General features: G+C 41.1%; 1 protein-coding gene across 3 annotated transcripts in view; it reads right to left on the minus strand.

The window, feature by feature from the left end:
• Nucleotides 1-1378: 1378 nt before the first annotated feature.
• LOC109408676 (multidrug resistance protein homolog 49) overlaps nt 1379-17372 on the minus strand; it is a 78769-nt gene continuing 62775 nt past the window's right edge. For all 3 annotated transcript variants that reach the window (XM_029879844.2, XM_062852374.1, XM_029879843.2), the window contains 10 exons: nt 8318-8547; nt 8004-8197; nt 5686-5931; nt 5452-5623; nt 4728-5387; nt 3831-4664; nt 3026-3738; nt 2801-2963; nt 2551-2745; nt 1379-2483 (listed from right to left, as the gene is read on the minus strand). In XM_029879844.2, the coding sequence (XP_029735704.2) occupies nt 1932-2483; nt 2551-2745; nt 2801-2963; nt 3026-3738; nt 3831-4664; nt 4728-5387; nt 5452-5623; nt 5686-5931; nt 8004-8197; nt 8318-8512 (3924 nt within the window). In that variant the 5' untranslated portion in view covers nt 8513-8547 and the 3' untranslated portion in view covers nt 1379-1931. The remainder of the gene's footprint in view (nt 2484-2550; nt 2746-2800; nt 2964-3025; nt 3739-3830; nt 4665-4727; nt 5388-5451; nt 5624-5685; nt 5932-8003; nt 8198-8317; nt 8548-17372) is intronic.

Below are 17372 nucleotides of genomic sequence, written 5' to 3' on the forward strand. Positions count from 1 at the left end.
CCACTTTCCTGCCCGCATTTATGTTGCTATCGGCTTTTGATGACTGCGACAATGGAGGCCCACGTTGGAGATGGTGAGGCCATGGTGAGGCCACTATGCACGAATTATATAAAAGCCGTTAGAAGTTCTCCACTGATACACACCAGATTTCATTGGCTGCAGCAGCACAAATTTCACGTTTGAGTTGAAAATTCGGATATTGTTGCTGTTAACGTTGAGAATAGAACTGAAACTAACCATACTCGGGCTTGCAGATGCAGAAATGAGAGGGTAACAGTCGAAGTGTAATCTGGCCTAGCAATCGACTTGTGAGGACATTCCTTAGAGAAAACTCACTTATCTCATAAATAATTTGTGTGTTCGTATGTTTCATTAATGCTACAAACTATTATCTAGCCACTAATCTAATCCTGCAATCCTGCATACATATTTTCTTAATCTGTTGATGCACAGATAAAAATGTGAATGTCCCAAAAGTATTAAAAAAAGACACGAACATCGTCTTCAGAAAGAGGCTGTACAGACTGAACCAGGAATGAAAATACTCACTTGTACTCAGATACACTCACTTGCTATTATCTCAGCTCAGAAGCCTGCAAATAAAGAACAGTGTATGGAGGACTTTTACCTTGCAGTTGCGTGTGCGACCCTTACTTTGTTCAACAAACTTTTAGATAAAACTACAAAGTATCTTAGTACAAGTGAGTGTTTCCATCCCTGGACTGAACGAAACTTAACACTACGCTAGACAACGAACACACGGATCATGCACCAGTGGATACACAGAAGAAACTATTCTCACGAAAAGTTTCATCGCCCGGAGCGGGAATCCTCACCCCACAGCATGGTGCGATTAGAAGCTTGGTGACCCTAACCGCACGGCTACGAGGCTCCATAAATTTACAATTTATATAATTGAAGACTGTTAGTAAGCCCAATGTAAGTCCAGTAATGACCAAGAATGTTGATTATTAGCATGGGACACGCTGGTATGAAAATAATATATCCTTACTCCAGTCGACTTTTCGGTTTTAATGAACTACACAGCAGATTATGAAATATCACAACTAATTCAGCGGTCACCGCAGTACTAACTATTCTGTTTTTCAAAACTTCATAGCATTCAGGATGTTCGAGGGTGTTATTAAAGTTTCGAACCCAATTACTCATTTACTAATAGGGAGTAGGTTTACAATAACTTTGCCGAATATAGAGTTTCTAAAAGAAATAAAATTTCGAGTGGGTGGATTTATACAGCCATTTTTTATTTGGGGTAAGGTATGACCGCCCCAAAGGGTTGGTTGATTGAGTGACTTTTGCTCGGACTGTACACGATTATGTTTTTCACAACTTCGAATCAATCATAACGTGTTAGATATTTTTGATAATAAAAATTTATTTCATATCTATGAACAGATGACAGTAATAGCGAGTTGGCAGGCGATAGAAATTCTGGGAAAACAGTTTTGAAGATTCATCAATGTTGAGTAATTCTGTAAGTGTTCTTATAGGTAAGTTCATGGTTTGTTCACTGGGGATTAAATATGTGTTGGAAATTTATTGCTCTATAGTGTAGTGTAGGCTGTTTTTTAACTAGTTTGAGCCTTGAATTGTTGTTCTGTTATAGTTTAAAAAGCCGTATCAAACTCTTTTGGCATAGTTTGGAAGATTTCTTCACATGTAAAGTTCAAGCTTTAAGTACTAAAGAGGCGTTTCATAAATATCACAACTAATCTAAATCTAACACAAACAAAACATCTATGCTTGAAGCTAGCTCCGAGATATTCTCAGTTTGTCGATATGTGTTAGATGATCGGATGTACATAAAACATACACCCGTTACGGCACGATAAGTCTTCTGATTTCATCTTCTAATCGAGATATTAATAGTAACAATAAATACTGAACGAGCGCGCAAGTTAAGTGCACTTCTAAGCCACTTGCTGCATGGCGTAGAGCTTGGCGTAAATCTTGTTTAATGCCATGAGTTCATCGTGAGTTCCACACTCAACCACCACTCCACTCTGGATGACACAAATCAGATCCGCATTCTGGATGGTTGTCAATCGATGGGCAATGATTATGCAAGTACGACCTTTGCGAGCATGATCCAAAGCATTCTGTACGATTTTCTCGCTTTGATTATCCAGCGCTGACGTTGCTTCGTCTAGTAGGAGGATTCGAGGGTTTCTTACTAAAGCACGAGCTATAGCAATACGCTGCTTTTGACCACCCGATAGCTGAGCACCTTTGGTGCCTAAACTGGTATCGTATCCTTTTGGCAAATTGACGATGAATTCATGAATGTTGGCCATCTTGGACGCCTCAATGATCTCTGGCATTGTTATCTCACGAGTATTGTCACCATAAGCAATGTTTTCAGCAATGGTGCGGTCAAACAGGACCGGTTCTTGCGATACGAGACCCATTTGTGAACGGATGCGACCAAGCTGGAAATCAGTTGTCGTTATGCCATCTATGTCCTGAGAATGGAAAAATGAGCGTGAGCAATCGTGGGATAGATTGTTTTTTTGTTGTTTCAATACTTACAACTTTACCATTATCAGGATCGTAGTAACGAAGTAGCATCTGTATGCAAGTTGACTTTCCGCATCCTGAAGGCCCAACCAGTGCGACAGTGTTGCCTTTTTTAATATCAAGGTTAAGCCCTTGCAAAATTGGAATTGTTGGTCGTGTTGGGTATCGGAACTCCACGTCTGTAAATTTGATGTTACCTTCGCGGTTCTATAACAAATGTGTATTAGACAAAGAACGGGTTAAGGCTTTTATACTTTGTTACCTCAAATGTTGATAGATAGGAACTTGAAGGGTTGTGCATTTTTGGAGTTCGATCGAGTAATTTCATCAAACGTCCTGCAGATAACATTGCTGAATTTACGTTCGGAGCATACGCCAAGGCTTGTCCCAGCATCCACGCACCAAAAATCAATGCCTCGGATACTCTGTAAATAGTTTTGTTAGCTGAATCCGTTAATATCAAGAATCATAATTTAATCAAACTCACTTTATTACGTCCTTGTATTCCAGTTCTGCTTCTGACACCAGTTTTCCACCATAGAAAAGTGCCAGACCATATCCCATAAATGGCATTATTTGACCTAGTGCGAACACTACTCCTCTCAGCCGGCTCTTCTTTTTGCATGCTTCATCCACTTTAGCTATTTCCTTATAGTATCGCTCTAGCACGTAAGGTTCCTGTCCCAAACTTGCCACGGTTCGGATGTTAGAAATAGCCTCTACAGCAAGTTTTATGGCACTCTCCAAGGATTGTTTCTCCTTCAGCCCACTAGACTCCGTATACCAGGACTCCAACATGATCGAACCCAACACTACTGGAATGGCTACCACCGATACAAGCGTGAGATTCCATGAATAGTAGAACGAGATTCCTACACCGATACATATCGTAGATGCAGCTTGCAGTAAAGATCCAATACGAGTGCCAGTAGCACCTTGAACGCTGGCACAGTCTCCGGAGAGACGAGCACATAATGCACCAACTGCATTGTTCGATTCATCAAACCATGCCATCTCCTGATTGATGATTGCTTTAAAGGTCTTCTGTCGTAGACGGGAGGTCAATCGAACCCCTGCTATGTTGAACAGATATGTTTGAAAGAACGTTCCCAATCCAGTAACTAGTCCTAGTACAAGGAAAAGCAATGAATAGAAGTTGGATTCTTCCTTGACATATTCTGGATCGGCTACAGATAGAATCTGAAAGTATAAAAAGGAATATTAGAGTATGTCGAGAATTTGAAATTGAACACAATTTTTCTCTAAGAAGTTAAAATATTGAGATTACTTACACCATACATTTCTCCAAACAGCACAGCAAACAATGGGAACGATGCTCCCACAACCATAGCTGCGCCACATCCAAACAAAATGTAAGGCCATTCGGGAGAATTTAATTTCACCAATCTGAACACAGATACTGGGTAAACGTCCTCTTTGTCATCCATAACGGCTTCCGCTGATTTGTTAGATTCAGATTCATCATCCGAGTACGCATCATCGTCCGCTGATTCACTTTTTGGTCCTGCAGGGCTCATTTCTTTGATGGCTTCTGCTTCATCGTCTTCCTTTTTCTGCGAGCCACTGGCAATAACCAAATTGTAGTACAGACCTTTCTTAGCCATAAGTTCCTCGTGCGTTCCTTGCTCAGCCACTACCCCCTTCTCAATGTAGACGATTTTATCAGCGTTGGTGATCGTTGACAAACGATGAGACACAACAAGAGTAGTACGTCCACGGCTAGCCTTTTCAAGTGCATCCTGAACACGGCGCTCCGAGTTCGGGTCAAGAGCGGAAGTGGCTTCATCTAGTAGGAGGATTTTGGGGTTGCGAACCAACGCCCGAGCAATGGCGATTCGCTGTTTCTGACCACCGGAAAGCTGAGCACCACGTTCTCCAATAAGGGTGTGATAACCATTAGGAAGCTTAGTAATGAAGCTGTGGCAATTCGCGATTCTGGCAGCGTTTTCCACTTCACTCTGAGTTGCTTCTGGATTGCCGTAACGGATATTTTCTGCGATACTGGTTGCGAAAAGGACAGGTTCTTGACCGACCACTCCGATAAAGGACCGAAGCCAAGTAATATTCAGTTCGTTGATCTTAGTGCCGTCGATTGTAACATTGCCCTAGAAATAGTAAACGTATATAAGAACGGATTTTTTGTTGTTGAAAGTATGAAAATTTCTCACATTTAAGGGGTCATATAACCTTTGAATCAACTGAAGGCATGTAGATTTTCCACATCCTGATGGTCCAACCAGTGCGACAGTTTTCCCTGCATCGATTGTCAAATTCAATCCTTGTAACACTTGAACATCACTTCTCGCGGGATATCGGAAGTGTACACCCGTAAACTTGATATTTCCAACGATAGATAGAGGCTTAAGGCCGCTTTCACCCATAGAATCGATTGTTGGTATCCTATCGATGACTGAGAAAATGGACGAAGCTGAACCCTTCGCAGTGGAAAAGGCTTCCAAATGAGGAGACGATAGACCAAGATTTTGAGCTCCTGCCAGTACTCCGAACAATACAATAATCAACACGGCTGGTGTGTAATCTTTTACGTCTTTTCCTCGATCTTCCAAAATCAAGCTGATTCCGTACCAGAAGGCCAGTGCATAGCAGCAGTAGATGATGAACCACATAATACCCCCACCAATACCGGAAAACAGACCCTTCTTTCGGCCATTACTCTCTGCCGAACTTAGCCGATTGCGGTATCGATCCAGCTCTTTGCGCTCTCCGCCAAACGCGACTACAGTACGAATGCTACCCAACACTTCTTCTGCAACTGCTCCAGCTGAAGAATATGCCTTCAATTCCTTTTCTGTTAACGTGCTTTGCATCTGAAAAAAAAAAATGTAGTTTATTAGCGATGTTGTGAGAATTTAAAACAGATTTATCACATACCTTAGCAACTATTGCGGTGGCTAGAATAATAATCGGTGCACAACTTAGAATAACTAGTGTTAGTTTCCATCCATAGAAGAACGAAAATATCACAGATATGGTGAACGACATTACTAAATACGTAAAAATGGAGAGCTTCTCGCCAATGCCTTCCTTTAGTTTGTCAAGATCACTGCAAATAATAAGCTCATCGTTTTGTTTGATCTTGCAAGTGTTCAACTCTTCATTACTCACTCTGTTATTCTCACAGCAAAATTATCGTCACTGTTCAGATCGTACCAGGTCATATCCTGCCGTAGGACTGCCCGGAGGAACAGTTTTCGTATCCTACTAATCTGACGATTCGCGGACCGGTTGATCATATCTACGCTGAGTGCAGCTGCGAGGAACTGTACCACCGATACGAAGAGTACACCCAGCCCGAAGGCTTTGGCATCCTGGAGGATGGCGAGACGGTTCTCTTCTGCGCTGGCATTGACCCTTAAAAGATTCAAATAACAAAAAAAACATTGTGCGAATTAGCTGGCGTGGTCGTGCACAAAAAACATATCTTCCAGTTAGTGACTCGCGTCACAATGACGCGCGCATTCATTGAGCCTGGGTCAATCGACAAACAATCGTACGAAGAATATGTTGCCTAGTGGAGAGAAGTGTGATAACTGCCAATTGAAATTAATTGATTTGCTCACATGACAAACCGTGACTTAGGTTCGCGATACAGCACGTGTGAAAACAGTCGTAAATGTGACTAACCATCAGCAAATGTATAGTAATATACATTTTATTGATACTTTAGCATCGATTCATTTGTGCTATTTGTAATAAATCAATGAATATGAAGTCGTATCTCTTATAAATCGCTAGCACCGCAATTTCCGGATTTTCTTCCAAATAGTCTATATCCAGACAAAACGATCAGAACTGGACAAATTTCCACTTTTCAATAAATGTTCAACTAGGTGTAACTTCTTGTAAAGTATTGACCAATCAGCTGTCTCCTAATCGCCAACATTTGGATATGATCTATGGGATATCCCTGTAGATATTCCGAAAAAACACTAATTAATCTACTTAGCAGTGATGACGCTTTTCTCCTGCCTTCGAAAACCCATTTCAACAAACCTTAAGGGACATGTTGATGAATATCGCACTTTAATACATTTAGCAAAACTCCATTTCATGGCACCAGAAATCATATCGTTTATCTGGCTTTTTATGTTTGTGCCTGTAACTATTAGAAAAAGCCACAATCTTGAATTGTGAGCCGCCATTTTGGGATCTTGGAAATTCTGGACGCCATTTTTGAACACCGGTCATCTTTCCCATACCATAAAAGGCATTGTACAGTTTATCTTTAAACTATGATTCCATCAATCGTTGATCATTTCTATACATATGAATGTTTATTTTAGACGTATTTTCATTAAAACCTAGTTTATATTCAACTTTTTGGACAAAAAATAAAAATTGTTGATATATTTGTCATTTGCCAACACCTTCAAACAATCAGCTATACAACTTATCCATATTGCATAGTTTTAGTAGAGCCTAAAACTCTATTAAATAGCCACCATCTTGAATTAAAACGGCAGATAACTTTTGAAAGGAGAAAAAGACATCTTTAATTTTTTGATATGTTGTATATAAATGTCTCAGCAAAAATTTTGTAAATTGATGGTTGTCAACATGGAGAAAAAACAAGTTTTGATACAAAAATCCAAGTTGGTGGCCAAAATCAATATCATTGACTCAACTTTTTATAACTGTAAATAGTAGCACTATTTTTCCTCTTTTCAACAACATTTCGTTTCGAGGTGGTTTTTTGAGACATTTTCAAGTTATAACGGTTTAAATGAGCCACCATTTTACTAAAATCGAGGGGTCTGCAATAATTATCGTGGCTCTAACTAACGAGGAGTTCATCAATTTGAGTAACCAAATGCATTTTCCTTACTTTTTTGGCAAGGTTTTTCAGAAAATCGCCACCTCAAACATTTTTAAAGACAAGATGTAAATAATGAGCCAGTCTCAGCGAGAATTACTCGTTTGCAAAAAAACCTAATTTTCTTCTTCTTAAAAAAAATATAACTAGAAAATGGTTTGTTGGATTGAAATGATGTCTTCGAAGATGTTTCAGAATATTTGAAGAACTTTTAGAAAAAAAAAACACTAAGAGTAACATTTATCGCGGATCTATGTTAGATGTCAAATAATTAAAATTTTCCAACAGTTGAAGTTGTAGCAACAGTCCTTGTGGACATTCTAAATTACCCTTCCTTCTCTCCGTTGACAAAGCGTGAACTTTTCCCAAACCTCCTGGCCATCTTAATTGTCCATAGACAATAGGAAAAATAACTAAGAAAGTTGTTATCACCCCTTTTAATCTTGATAGATTATTTAAACATGTTGCCCCAACTATATCATCGATATCATCTCATCTTATCGAAACGTCACTACTTGTATTCCATTCATTTAAACTGGAATCGGTCAACAATGAACACTCTATCAGAAAGTGCATTTCAACCATACCCGGAATAGCTTGTTTTACTTACAGCACATGTCCACCTCCAAACATCGACAGGATAGCAGTGTCAGTCGATTTTCCTATCCCGATGGTCCTGTCCACCAGAAGCGTCGTGTATTCACCGTACAGGATAACGCCGTAGGGAAGACCCAGCGAAGCAAACGAGGCTAATATAACTCCCAGAATTGTGGCACTTATTTCTCCCCATGTGGCAAATCGAAACTGCGGAATCGAAAGAAAGATGTGAGCAACATTCAGTCAGTCAGTTAGTATAACCGAACGGTTATGAGGGCAACCACACTCGGCGCTTATCGCCAAATTCCAATCTTGGCGCGAACTTACCAGTTTGAAGTACGATACGGGTTGGGTGTTGGTGACTGTGCTGTTGGATTTTTCCGGCGGTTTGTTGAACTTTGCGTTCAGTATGTCCTTGGAGCCCTTGTAGCTGGACACGGACATCGCATCGTTGTTGATGCCATTTTTGAGATTCACCGATGGCTGCGATCCATTGCTCTGAGGATAGTCCTTGTTTGTCATTTTTAGGTGATTTTATTTTGCGTTAAATAACTAATCTGCAAAATGAAACAGTCAAAATAAAATTAATTAGTTACAAAATGTATGAGGGTACTTGCAAGCTAATTCAAGCCTAACTTTACCAAACACCGTATCTAACAAAATCCACGAACGGAGAAAATCGAAGGGGAAGTTCGCTGTTTCCATAGCAACTCATACATTCAGCATATCCTTGAGCATGAAGAAACGTGAAACGTGAAACGTGAAAAATCCGGGTATTTTTTCACAAATCATCCCCAAAGGTGTGTGATACAAGTAGTCCTTTACGAAATTCAGCGCCTCGTTTGAAAATCTCTTCTTCGTTTACATATGTTACATAGAATGGGTGACAAAACGTAGACAAAACGTTGAATGCCAAAACGTCGATTGCCAAAACGTCGAAAGGACAAAATGTCGAAAAATCTCTAAGTGTTCGCAGTTCAGTGTGGATTTTTTTTAGATTTTGTGTGAATTTAAATCGATCCTGTTGGAACAATGGGCTCGATAATCCCCATCGCCACCCTAAAAGTGCCAAAGATCCGGCTGACGATAGCTATAGGCCGCCATCGTAGCCACGCTGAAGGAAGTTGTGACGTGATGCTGAAATATTGCATATTTTCGTGCTACAACGCATGTATGTAGATGCGTCACAAAGTCCTAAATAGAGCAGGACCATGGTCAGGTCAGGACAGACATAGGATGGCACATCCAAGCTCAGTTCATTTTTGGCTCGCGTTCAGTTCAAATGCAACACTGGGTGCCAGTAGAAGAGACACCGAAAAAGTAAGGAATGGTCCAAATGGATAAAGACAGTGCTATTCCCTACCCGCGAAGAACTGGTCAAGACACATGCCGACCCTAAGGTGTTGTTTCAGGGAGTCTCAGGAAGGCTCCCCTGTAAACTAGTTGGCTGGTACAAGTAAAAGAATGAGTTTCCCTAAAAGGAATAAAAAATTACTATTTGCTCATTTTCGACGTTTTGTCCTTTCGACGTTTTGTCCCTTTCGACGTTTTGGCATTCGACCTTTTGGCATTCGACGTTTTGTCTTTCGACGTTTTGTCCCTAAGCCGTTACATACGGTGTTTAGTAAAGTTAGGCTTGAACTGATATACAATTATAATTCAGAATTCTTTTTCGTCTTTTGGTGTAACGGCTCAGCTGCAAACGTGTAGCTACTAGGACACCCCAGGGGTGAAAGTTCAACAAATAGCAAAACCCGATTCAAAGTGACATGGGACTCGTGCAGAGGGATGAATGGTTGAGGGGTTTCAAGATGCTCGATCGTTAAAAGAGCCCGTAACGCATGAAGGTTACCTTTACATGTTGCTTTACGGAGTAACATATATACCAAACTGCAATCTATAGTGTCGTCCTGGGAATATGCGTTTCTGGTTACTTAGGAGATCGCAGCAAGCTGTGCGCGCGGGTGGTTGCTTTCATATCTTCTGTAACTTTTTTTTTGTAATTCCGTTGTGAATTCCCCTACTTTTCACTCGCGGAAACAATGTTAAAACGGCCTACTTTTCTTCACTTAAGCAAAGGTGCCGAAAAGTAGTACTTTTCGGCACTCTTTAGAGTGCTGAAAAGTAGTACTTTTCGGCACTTTTGCCAGCACACACTTTTTGTTAAGTATCGCTACTTCCGTAGACACAGTTGCTGCTTCTACATGCACTGAGCAGTTCGAATGCGAATCAAGACGATTCAGATTCTGATTTGAACTGCCAATCAGGCGTAGAAACAGAAGCTGAACCTACTTTTGCTTTTGCTTATGATGCTGCATGACGACGACGGGAGCTTGAAAACTTGCGACAGTTAGCCTACCATAGCCTACCTGATCAAAGAAAATACTATGCACTACGTCCTGTCGCGCATAAAGGCTCGCACGTCGTTGCTGCTGATACACGTTTGTGTGGCTAGAGAGATTACACTATACGGGTATTTTTGCAATTACAAAAAACTTTGTATGCAACGCGTTGCAAAACTCGATTTTTTCAGCACTCGTCGTATTTATCCAACTCGGCAAGCCTCGTTGGATAAACGTACAACTCGTGCTGAAAAAATCATCATTTTGCAACTTGTTGCATAAATAACTATTTCAATCGGCTGGTATGAAATGGCTAATGGTGCCACGCCATCCAGCGAGGTTTCGTAAAGCAAAGTTGGTTTTGGAATACATAGCAGAATTTCTTTAAATTAAAAAAAAAATAACTGTGCCAGTGTGTGCCCTTATGAAAAATCATTGTCGATATATTATTATAAGGGCTTATCTGTACACACAGGAAAACATATACTGAACTCAAAAATAAAGTGCTTTGAATCAAAGAAAATAAAAAATTGAACCGCAGCCCAATACATTTTGTTTTGAATCTGATAACTTAGTATTAGTTTCAAAGCATTCATTTCAATGTTTCTATAATCAAGCCTTCACGGCTATGATTATAGTTTCAAATACTTCCTTACTTCCTTACTAAGCAGTTTTGTGATTTCAAACTCTATGTTTTTAGAAACAAATATACATCTACTTAGATTCAAAAACAAAACATTATTGTTTAAAAGTGATAACGAAATAAAAAAAGCATGCGAGAATCGAACACGGGTACTTTTATAATATGCTTCACTGATAGCGAGCTATCGTTCACTGCCAGATCTGCTCTTCAAAATCTAAGGGTAAAACTGAACCATCATGCTCAATATTGGCGATGTGCATTCTCTATTATTGAAAACAAATATTTTTTTATTCAACAAACCCCTCGACTTAGAAATGAAGTCTCTTTGAATTTGGCTCAAATATGCGTTATTTTTCTGCGTTTACCATTGAGGATGCCTCCGCGAGCATTCCTTTTTCATTTAAGAACAGTCTTGTTAGAGTCCCAAAATGGCCGCCACAATGGCCAACTTTGGCACCTACTCACGATTTCGAGGGCACAAATCTCTTCGTAAACAAAACCACCACACCTGATCTTCTTATTTTAAGCTTATTACGAGTGAGCAAGAACAGAATAATGAAATGCACTACTGTGTGAAGCTTGCTTCTTGAGATTTGTGCGTTTGAAGTTCTGATGCAGAGTTGAAGCGGGATTTCAAGACGTTTGTCCTTAAAAGAGCGAGTAATGGCGCTTAAGCCTACCCGAGCAAAGTCTGACAGCAAATCGAAAACAAATTTTGATGTTGTGATATTGCAAATTATGATTACTCAGGTTGATGTCGTTTTGGTCGTTTTAACGGTTAAAACATCAAAAATGATAGCAGAAAAATGTTCCTGTGAGAGCAAGTTGAAAACAAGTCCTGCTATCAGTGATGGCAAATTGATTACTGTTTTTGCTATCAGTGCGAAAAAATGGAAAAAAATCGTGAGATGCAGAGTTTTTTCGAATAATATGGAAACCTAAATTCAATACGTTAATTGTACTGATGGTATATTACACTAGTTTACAGCATTTTTGAACTCGGTAAGCTGATGATCATTTTTGGTGTAGAATCATGCCCTGAGTTCGAAAACGCGAAGGAAAAAAATTACAGTAGAGCGGAAAATTTTTCGACTTTCCATACAAGGTTGATGATTTGAAATCGATTTTTGTTCTATTTTTAAGCAACGTCGCTCACTTCACACACCTCATTCTCCGTAATCAATGCTCCGATTGAGCTAAATTTTTTACTGTAACTCGCCTACATATGATATGTCAAATAAACGTCGAGACAGAATTTTTAAGTTGGTTTTTTCTTATCGAAAAAAATACATTTCTTCAAAAAAATTAGGGAATTTTGCTAAAATTTATGAAGATCGTCCCTAAAACTCGCCAATATCTTGAATTTCATCAATCTGACGCAAAACCTGTTTTCAGATGACCGAATGGTATTGTATTCAGCTTTTAATTTATGGAAAAAGATTTAAAATTGGTTGAACAAAACGCAATATATTTGAATTTTAGTAAATTACATATTTTGAAAAGTTGCAAAACTCGATATTGAGATAAATCTCAAAAACTGTTCTACTTTAAATTTTTTGAAGGTCGGTTTCGAAATCAGCACTAAATTGTGCTTCAAAAATTTTGGTCGTTGACAGAAGTTCACGACTTTCGTTTTATTTTGTAAACTTGTGTTATTAGATGCTTTATACAAGGTCGCCTAGAAGTTTTGAAATGACCTTAAAACTTAAATATTTGTAATAATTTTAAATGACAGCAAAACGACATCAAAATTTGAAATCGAAATTAACCAAGATAAAAAACATGATATCATTTTGCTGCTGATTACAAATCGTGTTTTCGATTTGCTATCATTTTGTTGTTAGACTTTGCTCGGGTAGGCTTACAAGCCTGGAGTGGCATTAACTTTCGTAGCAAAGTCACTCCCATGATTATGCATTTGGTATTTGGGGGCAAGATGGGTCAGTGCCTACCGTACTTTATATTCTTTGAAACTTTCAATAATTTCCCATATTCAGAAAATTGTAACGGCTTTTCGGGCCCGTATGAAGTTGATCACCAATATCAACTTCTTTTCCCGATCAGCCTAGATAGCTGTGTAGTGTCGGTAGCGGTTAGTTCAACTGGCTAAGAATAGCACTACGGACCGCCTGTTCCAGTGGTAGGAATCCACTAATCAGGTGACCCCTAATTCATGGTGTTATGCGGCTTTATGCTTACCGTGCCTAGGAATGAATGGCTAGGGGGGTCTAATAAAAACCTAACCGCAAACGGAGCCTGTGGAGTACCAGGGCACCCTCCACAGTATTTGCCCTTACTGTGCTAACCGGAGCAATAGCGCGGTGGACCTTGTGTTTCTCCGAGACAATCAGCTGCCCTTCTTCAATCTCATACTTGAGGCTGAATAAGGGCGGGATTATGAAGATGTTATTAATTAGTTTAGATTTTCACCTATATGGTTTCGCATTATGCGTTTTACACAGTGTATTCTGTGCATCCTCGCCTTTGGCGCACTCAATTCGATACCGATCTGGCTTTATTGTTGCTGTTCTTTTTTGTGCTGTGATTGTTAAGAGTTTAATCTTGCCTAGTTTGGGTAGTGGCTACGGTTAGGATAGCTCAGATCAATCTTCAGCACAAAAGAACAGCAACGATCAATCTTTGTAGACTTATGCAAAATGGTACAGCCCAAGTGGCGTTAGTCCAAGAACCTTACTTTCGCAAGGGGAATTTCTATTTAGGAAACCTTGTCAATCCGGTGTTTGCTACTTTCAGTAAAAATGAAATGGCAAACTCACGTGTCATGCCTCGAGCATGTGTGCTTGTCAACAACGCAATCGTTGCTACACTCATCTCTGAACTAACTACCAGAGATGTATGTGCTATCATAATAGATGTATCTGTTGGAAACCTCAACAGGAAATACGTTTATTGTTCGGTTTATTTACCGCATGATGAACCATCCCCTACGGATGCTTTCAAGCAAGTCATTGCATACTGCACTTCAAAAGGCCTTCCGCTAATTGTTGGTAGTGATGCTAATGCTCACCATATAATCTGGGGCAGCTCAGACATCAATTTGAGAGGCTCCAGTTTGATGGAATACTTGAGTAGTACAGATCTTGGATTACTTAACATAGGCAACCGCCCAACCTTCATGGTATCTGGTAGAGAGGAAGTGTTAGACATAACGCTTTGCTCTAGCAGAATTAGTCATGAGCTGACCAATTGGCATGTGTCAGATGAAGAATCTTTATCTGATCATCGTTACATCTTGTTTGAACATGTGAATTTTACTTCGCAAACTTTGCGTTTCAGGAATCCCCGGTCAACCAACTGGGATCTCTTTACCGATTTGGTTGCAGCCAAATTTCATGGATACTCACCATCAATTGACACTCCAAGTGATTTAGATGATGCCGTTGATACCACAACGGCCTTCATCATGGAAGCTTTTGAAGAAGCCTGCCCTCTGCGGTCTGTGAAGACCACAAGAGGAACCCCTTGGTGGAACTCCGATCTGGCGAAGCTTAGGAAACAATGTAGAAAGAGTTGGAACAGACGACGTTCGGCTGGATCGGAGGCTTTCAGGTCGGCTCGCAAGGCCTACCAGAAAGCTCTTCGGTCTGCTGAACGATCCGGATGGAAAAACCTTTGTACAAATGTTTCCAGTCTGAGTGAAGCCAGTCGATTGAACAAAATCCTTGCAAAATCTAAGGATTTTCAAGTGAACGAACTTCGTTTGCCAAATGGTGATTTCACTTCCTCTGATGAGGAAGTTTTAGAATGTTTATTCAGTACACACTTCCCCGGATGTGTGGATATTACATCTTCGGATGAACCTGATGTCTTTTCTTGTAGTTATGATTCTTTAGCTTCGGCTCGGAGTATCATAACTTTAGAATCGATTGAATGGGCACTTAATAGCTTTGCTCCTTTCAAATCTCCTGGGGCAGATGGGATTTATCCTATTTTGCTTCAGAAGGGATTTGATCATTTCAAACATGTTTTGAAACAACTACTTGTTTGCAGTTTTGCTACAGGGTATATTCCCAAATCCTGGCGGGATATTACTGTGAAGTTTATTCCGAAAGTGGGTCGCGCGTCGTATGAAGAAGCAAAGAGCTTCAGACCTATCAGTTTGACCTCTTTTCTTCTGAAATGCTTAGAACGCATTGTGGATCATCACATCCGTGATGTTTATCTGGCCAATGTGCCTCTTCATGTGAACCAACATGCTTACCAATCTGGAAAGTCCACTGTGACTCTTTTACACAAAGTTGTTTACGATATCGAGAAGGCATTCGCTCAAAAGCAATCCTGCTTGGGTGTTTTCTTAGATATCGAGGGTGCCTTTGACAACGTGCCTTTCGATGCCATATTGGAAGCCGCACGGGGTCATGGTATATCTCCAATGATTTCCAATTGGATTCACCAAATGCTCAAAAACCGACATCTCTTCTCGACATTGCGTCAAGCGGCGATTAGGAAATTGAGTGTTTGTGGATGCCCCCAAGGGGGAGTCTTATCACCACTTTTATGGAATCTCGTAGCAGATACGCTATTGAGGCAACTCAATAATAGCGGTTTTCCTACTTATGGTTTTGCCGACGACTACCTAACATTGTTAGTCGGTATGTGCATCAGCACCCTTTTCGACCTGATGCAAAACGCTCTTCAGGTAGTTGAGGGTTGGTGTCGCCAATATGGCCTTTCGGTAAATCCGAGTAAAACATCTATTGTTCTTTTCACGGAAAAGCGAAACCGTAATGGTGTTCGAACTTTACGTCTCTTTGATTCTGAAATCAATGTGACTGAACAGGTAAAGTACGTTGGAGTCATTCTTGATTCCAAGCTTTCCTGGACACCTCATGTTGAGTTCAGAATCAAGAAAGCTTGTATGGCCTTCGGGCAATGCCGGCGAACCTTTGGTACAACTTGGGGTCTAAAACCCAAGTATATCAAATGGATCTACACAACTGTTGTTCGGCCAATATTGGCCTATGGATGTCTTGTGTGGTGGCAAAAGGGCGAAGTGAGAACGGTCCAATCAAAGTTAGGCCATCTCCAAAGGATGTGCTTAATGGCGATGTCTGGAGCGTTCTCTTCAACTCCCACGGCAGCGCTCGAAGTTCTCTTTGACGTTGTCCCACTACACATTCATCTCAAACAAGTAGCACTTTCTTGCACTTACCGTCTATGGGTACTCGGTTTACTAGAGGAAACTCCTGTGATCCGCAGTTCAACACACACCTCGTTGTTTCCACTTTTGGTGAATTGGGACAAAGTTGTCCTTGCTCCAAGTGATCTTACAATTGCTTGTAATTTTCCATATAGGACATTTTCCACGAAATTCCCTTCCCGGGAAGAGTGGACATCTGGTTATCTGGAGAGAAGTATTTCAGACGGCATCGTATGTTACACTGATGGCTCCCTTCTAGAAGGTCGAGCAGGTGCTGGTGTTTATTCTCGTGAACTAAGGCTGTATCAGTCTTATTCACTTGGCAGACACTGCACCGTTTTTCAGGCCGAAATCTTTGCTCTTATGTGCGGAGTGCAATCAGCACTTCAGCAGCACGTAATGGGCAAAGTAATATACTTCTGTTCAGATAGCCAGGCTGCTATTAAAGCACTTGCTTCGGCCAACTCCAGGTCGAAGATAGTTATCGCTTGTCGAACTCAAATTGAGGAGCTGAATTCAGCAAACGCTGTTCACCTTGTATGGGTACCTGGCCATTCTTCCATCGCTGGAAATGAATTGGCTGATGAGTTAGCTCGCACTGGAGCATCACATGACTTCATTGGCCCTGAGCCAGCTATTCCGGTATCCACCCATATCGTCTGGGAGCTACAAAGGAGGTGGCGCGTGGACTCGGAGAATGGCTAGTCCAGATGCAGTACAAGAGGTGGTCCAGGGGTTCGAAGTCGGCTTCGTAGGTCATACCGGTGCCCTGCAGTCGAGATCGACCCTTACAGCGATTAAGTGGCCGCAGAGAGGAAGTCCCGGTAGCGGTGCTGTCGTGGCGTCAGTCTACTGGGTTGGATCTGAGCCCGCGGTTGGGAAGGGGTCCCCGGCAAGGGTCGGGGTAGGTGAGACCCTGCTGTCTGCAACCTACGGATGCAGCTGATAAGGCCTGAAGGGTAGTGATACCCTTGCCTTCAGCAGGTCAGATCGGGTTGCATGTGGGCATCAGTTCTTGATGTCCGCTCAGCAGTAGGGCGCGGGCGGGGTTGACCCTGCCCGCCTTCCGAGGACAAAGGGAGTGGCGAGGACCACTCGGGAAACTGGCTAAGCGCCAGCATGCTATCGTGATGGACTCTCCAGTGCGAGTCATCGATGTTCGTTGCTGCTAGGCTACGGCAGCTAACCTTGAGGGTGCGATATGCACTAGCCCCTCTCTGAAGCAATACCTTCTTG

Source organism: Aedes albopictus, chromosome 2 (genome assembly GCF_035046485.1).
Source record: "Aedes albopictus strain Foshan chromosome 2, AalbF5, whole genome shotgun sequence".
NCBI classification, from domain to species: Eukaryota; Metazoa; Arthropoda; class Insecta; order Diptera; family Culicidae; genus Aedes; species Aedes albopictus.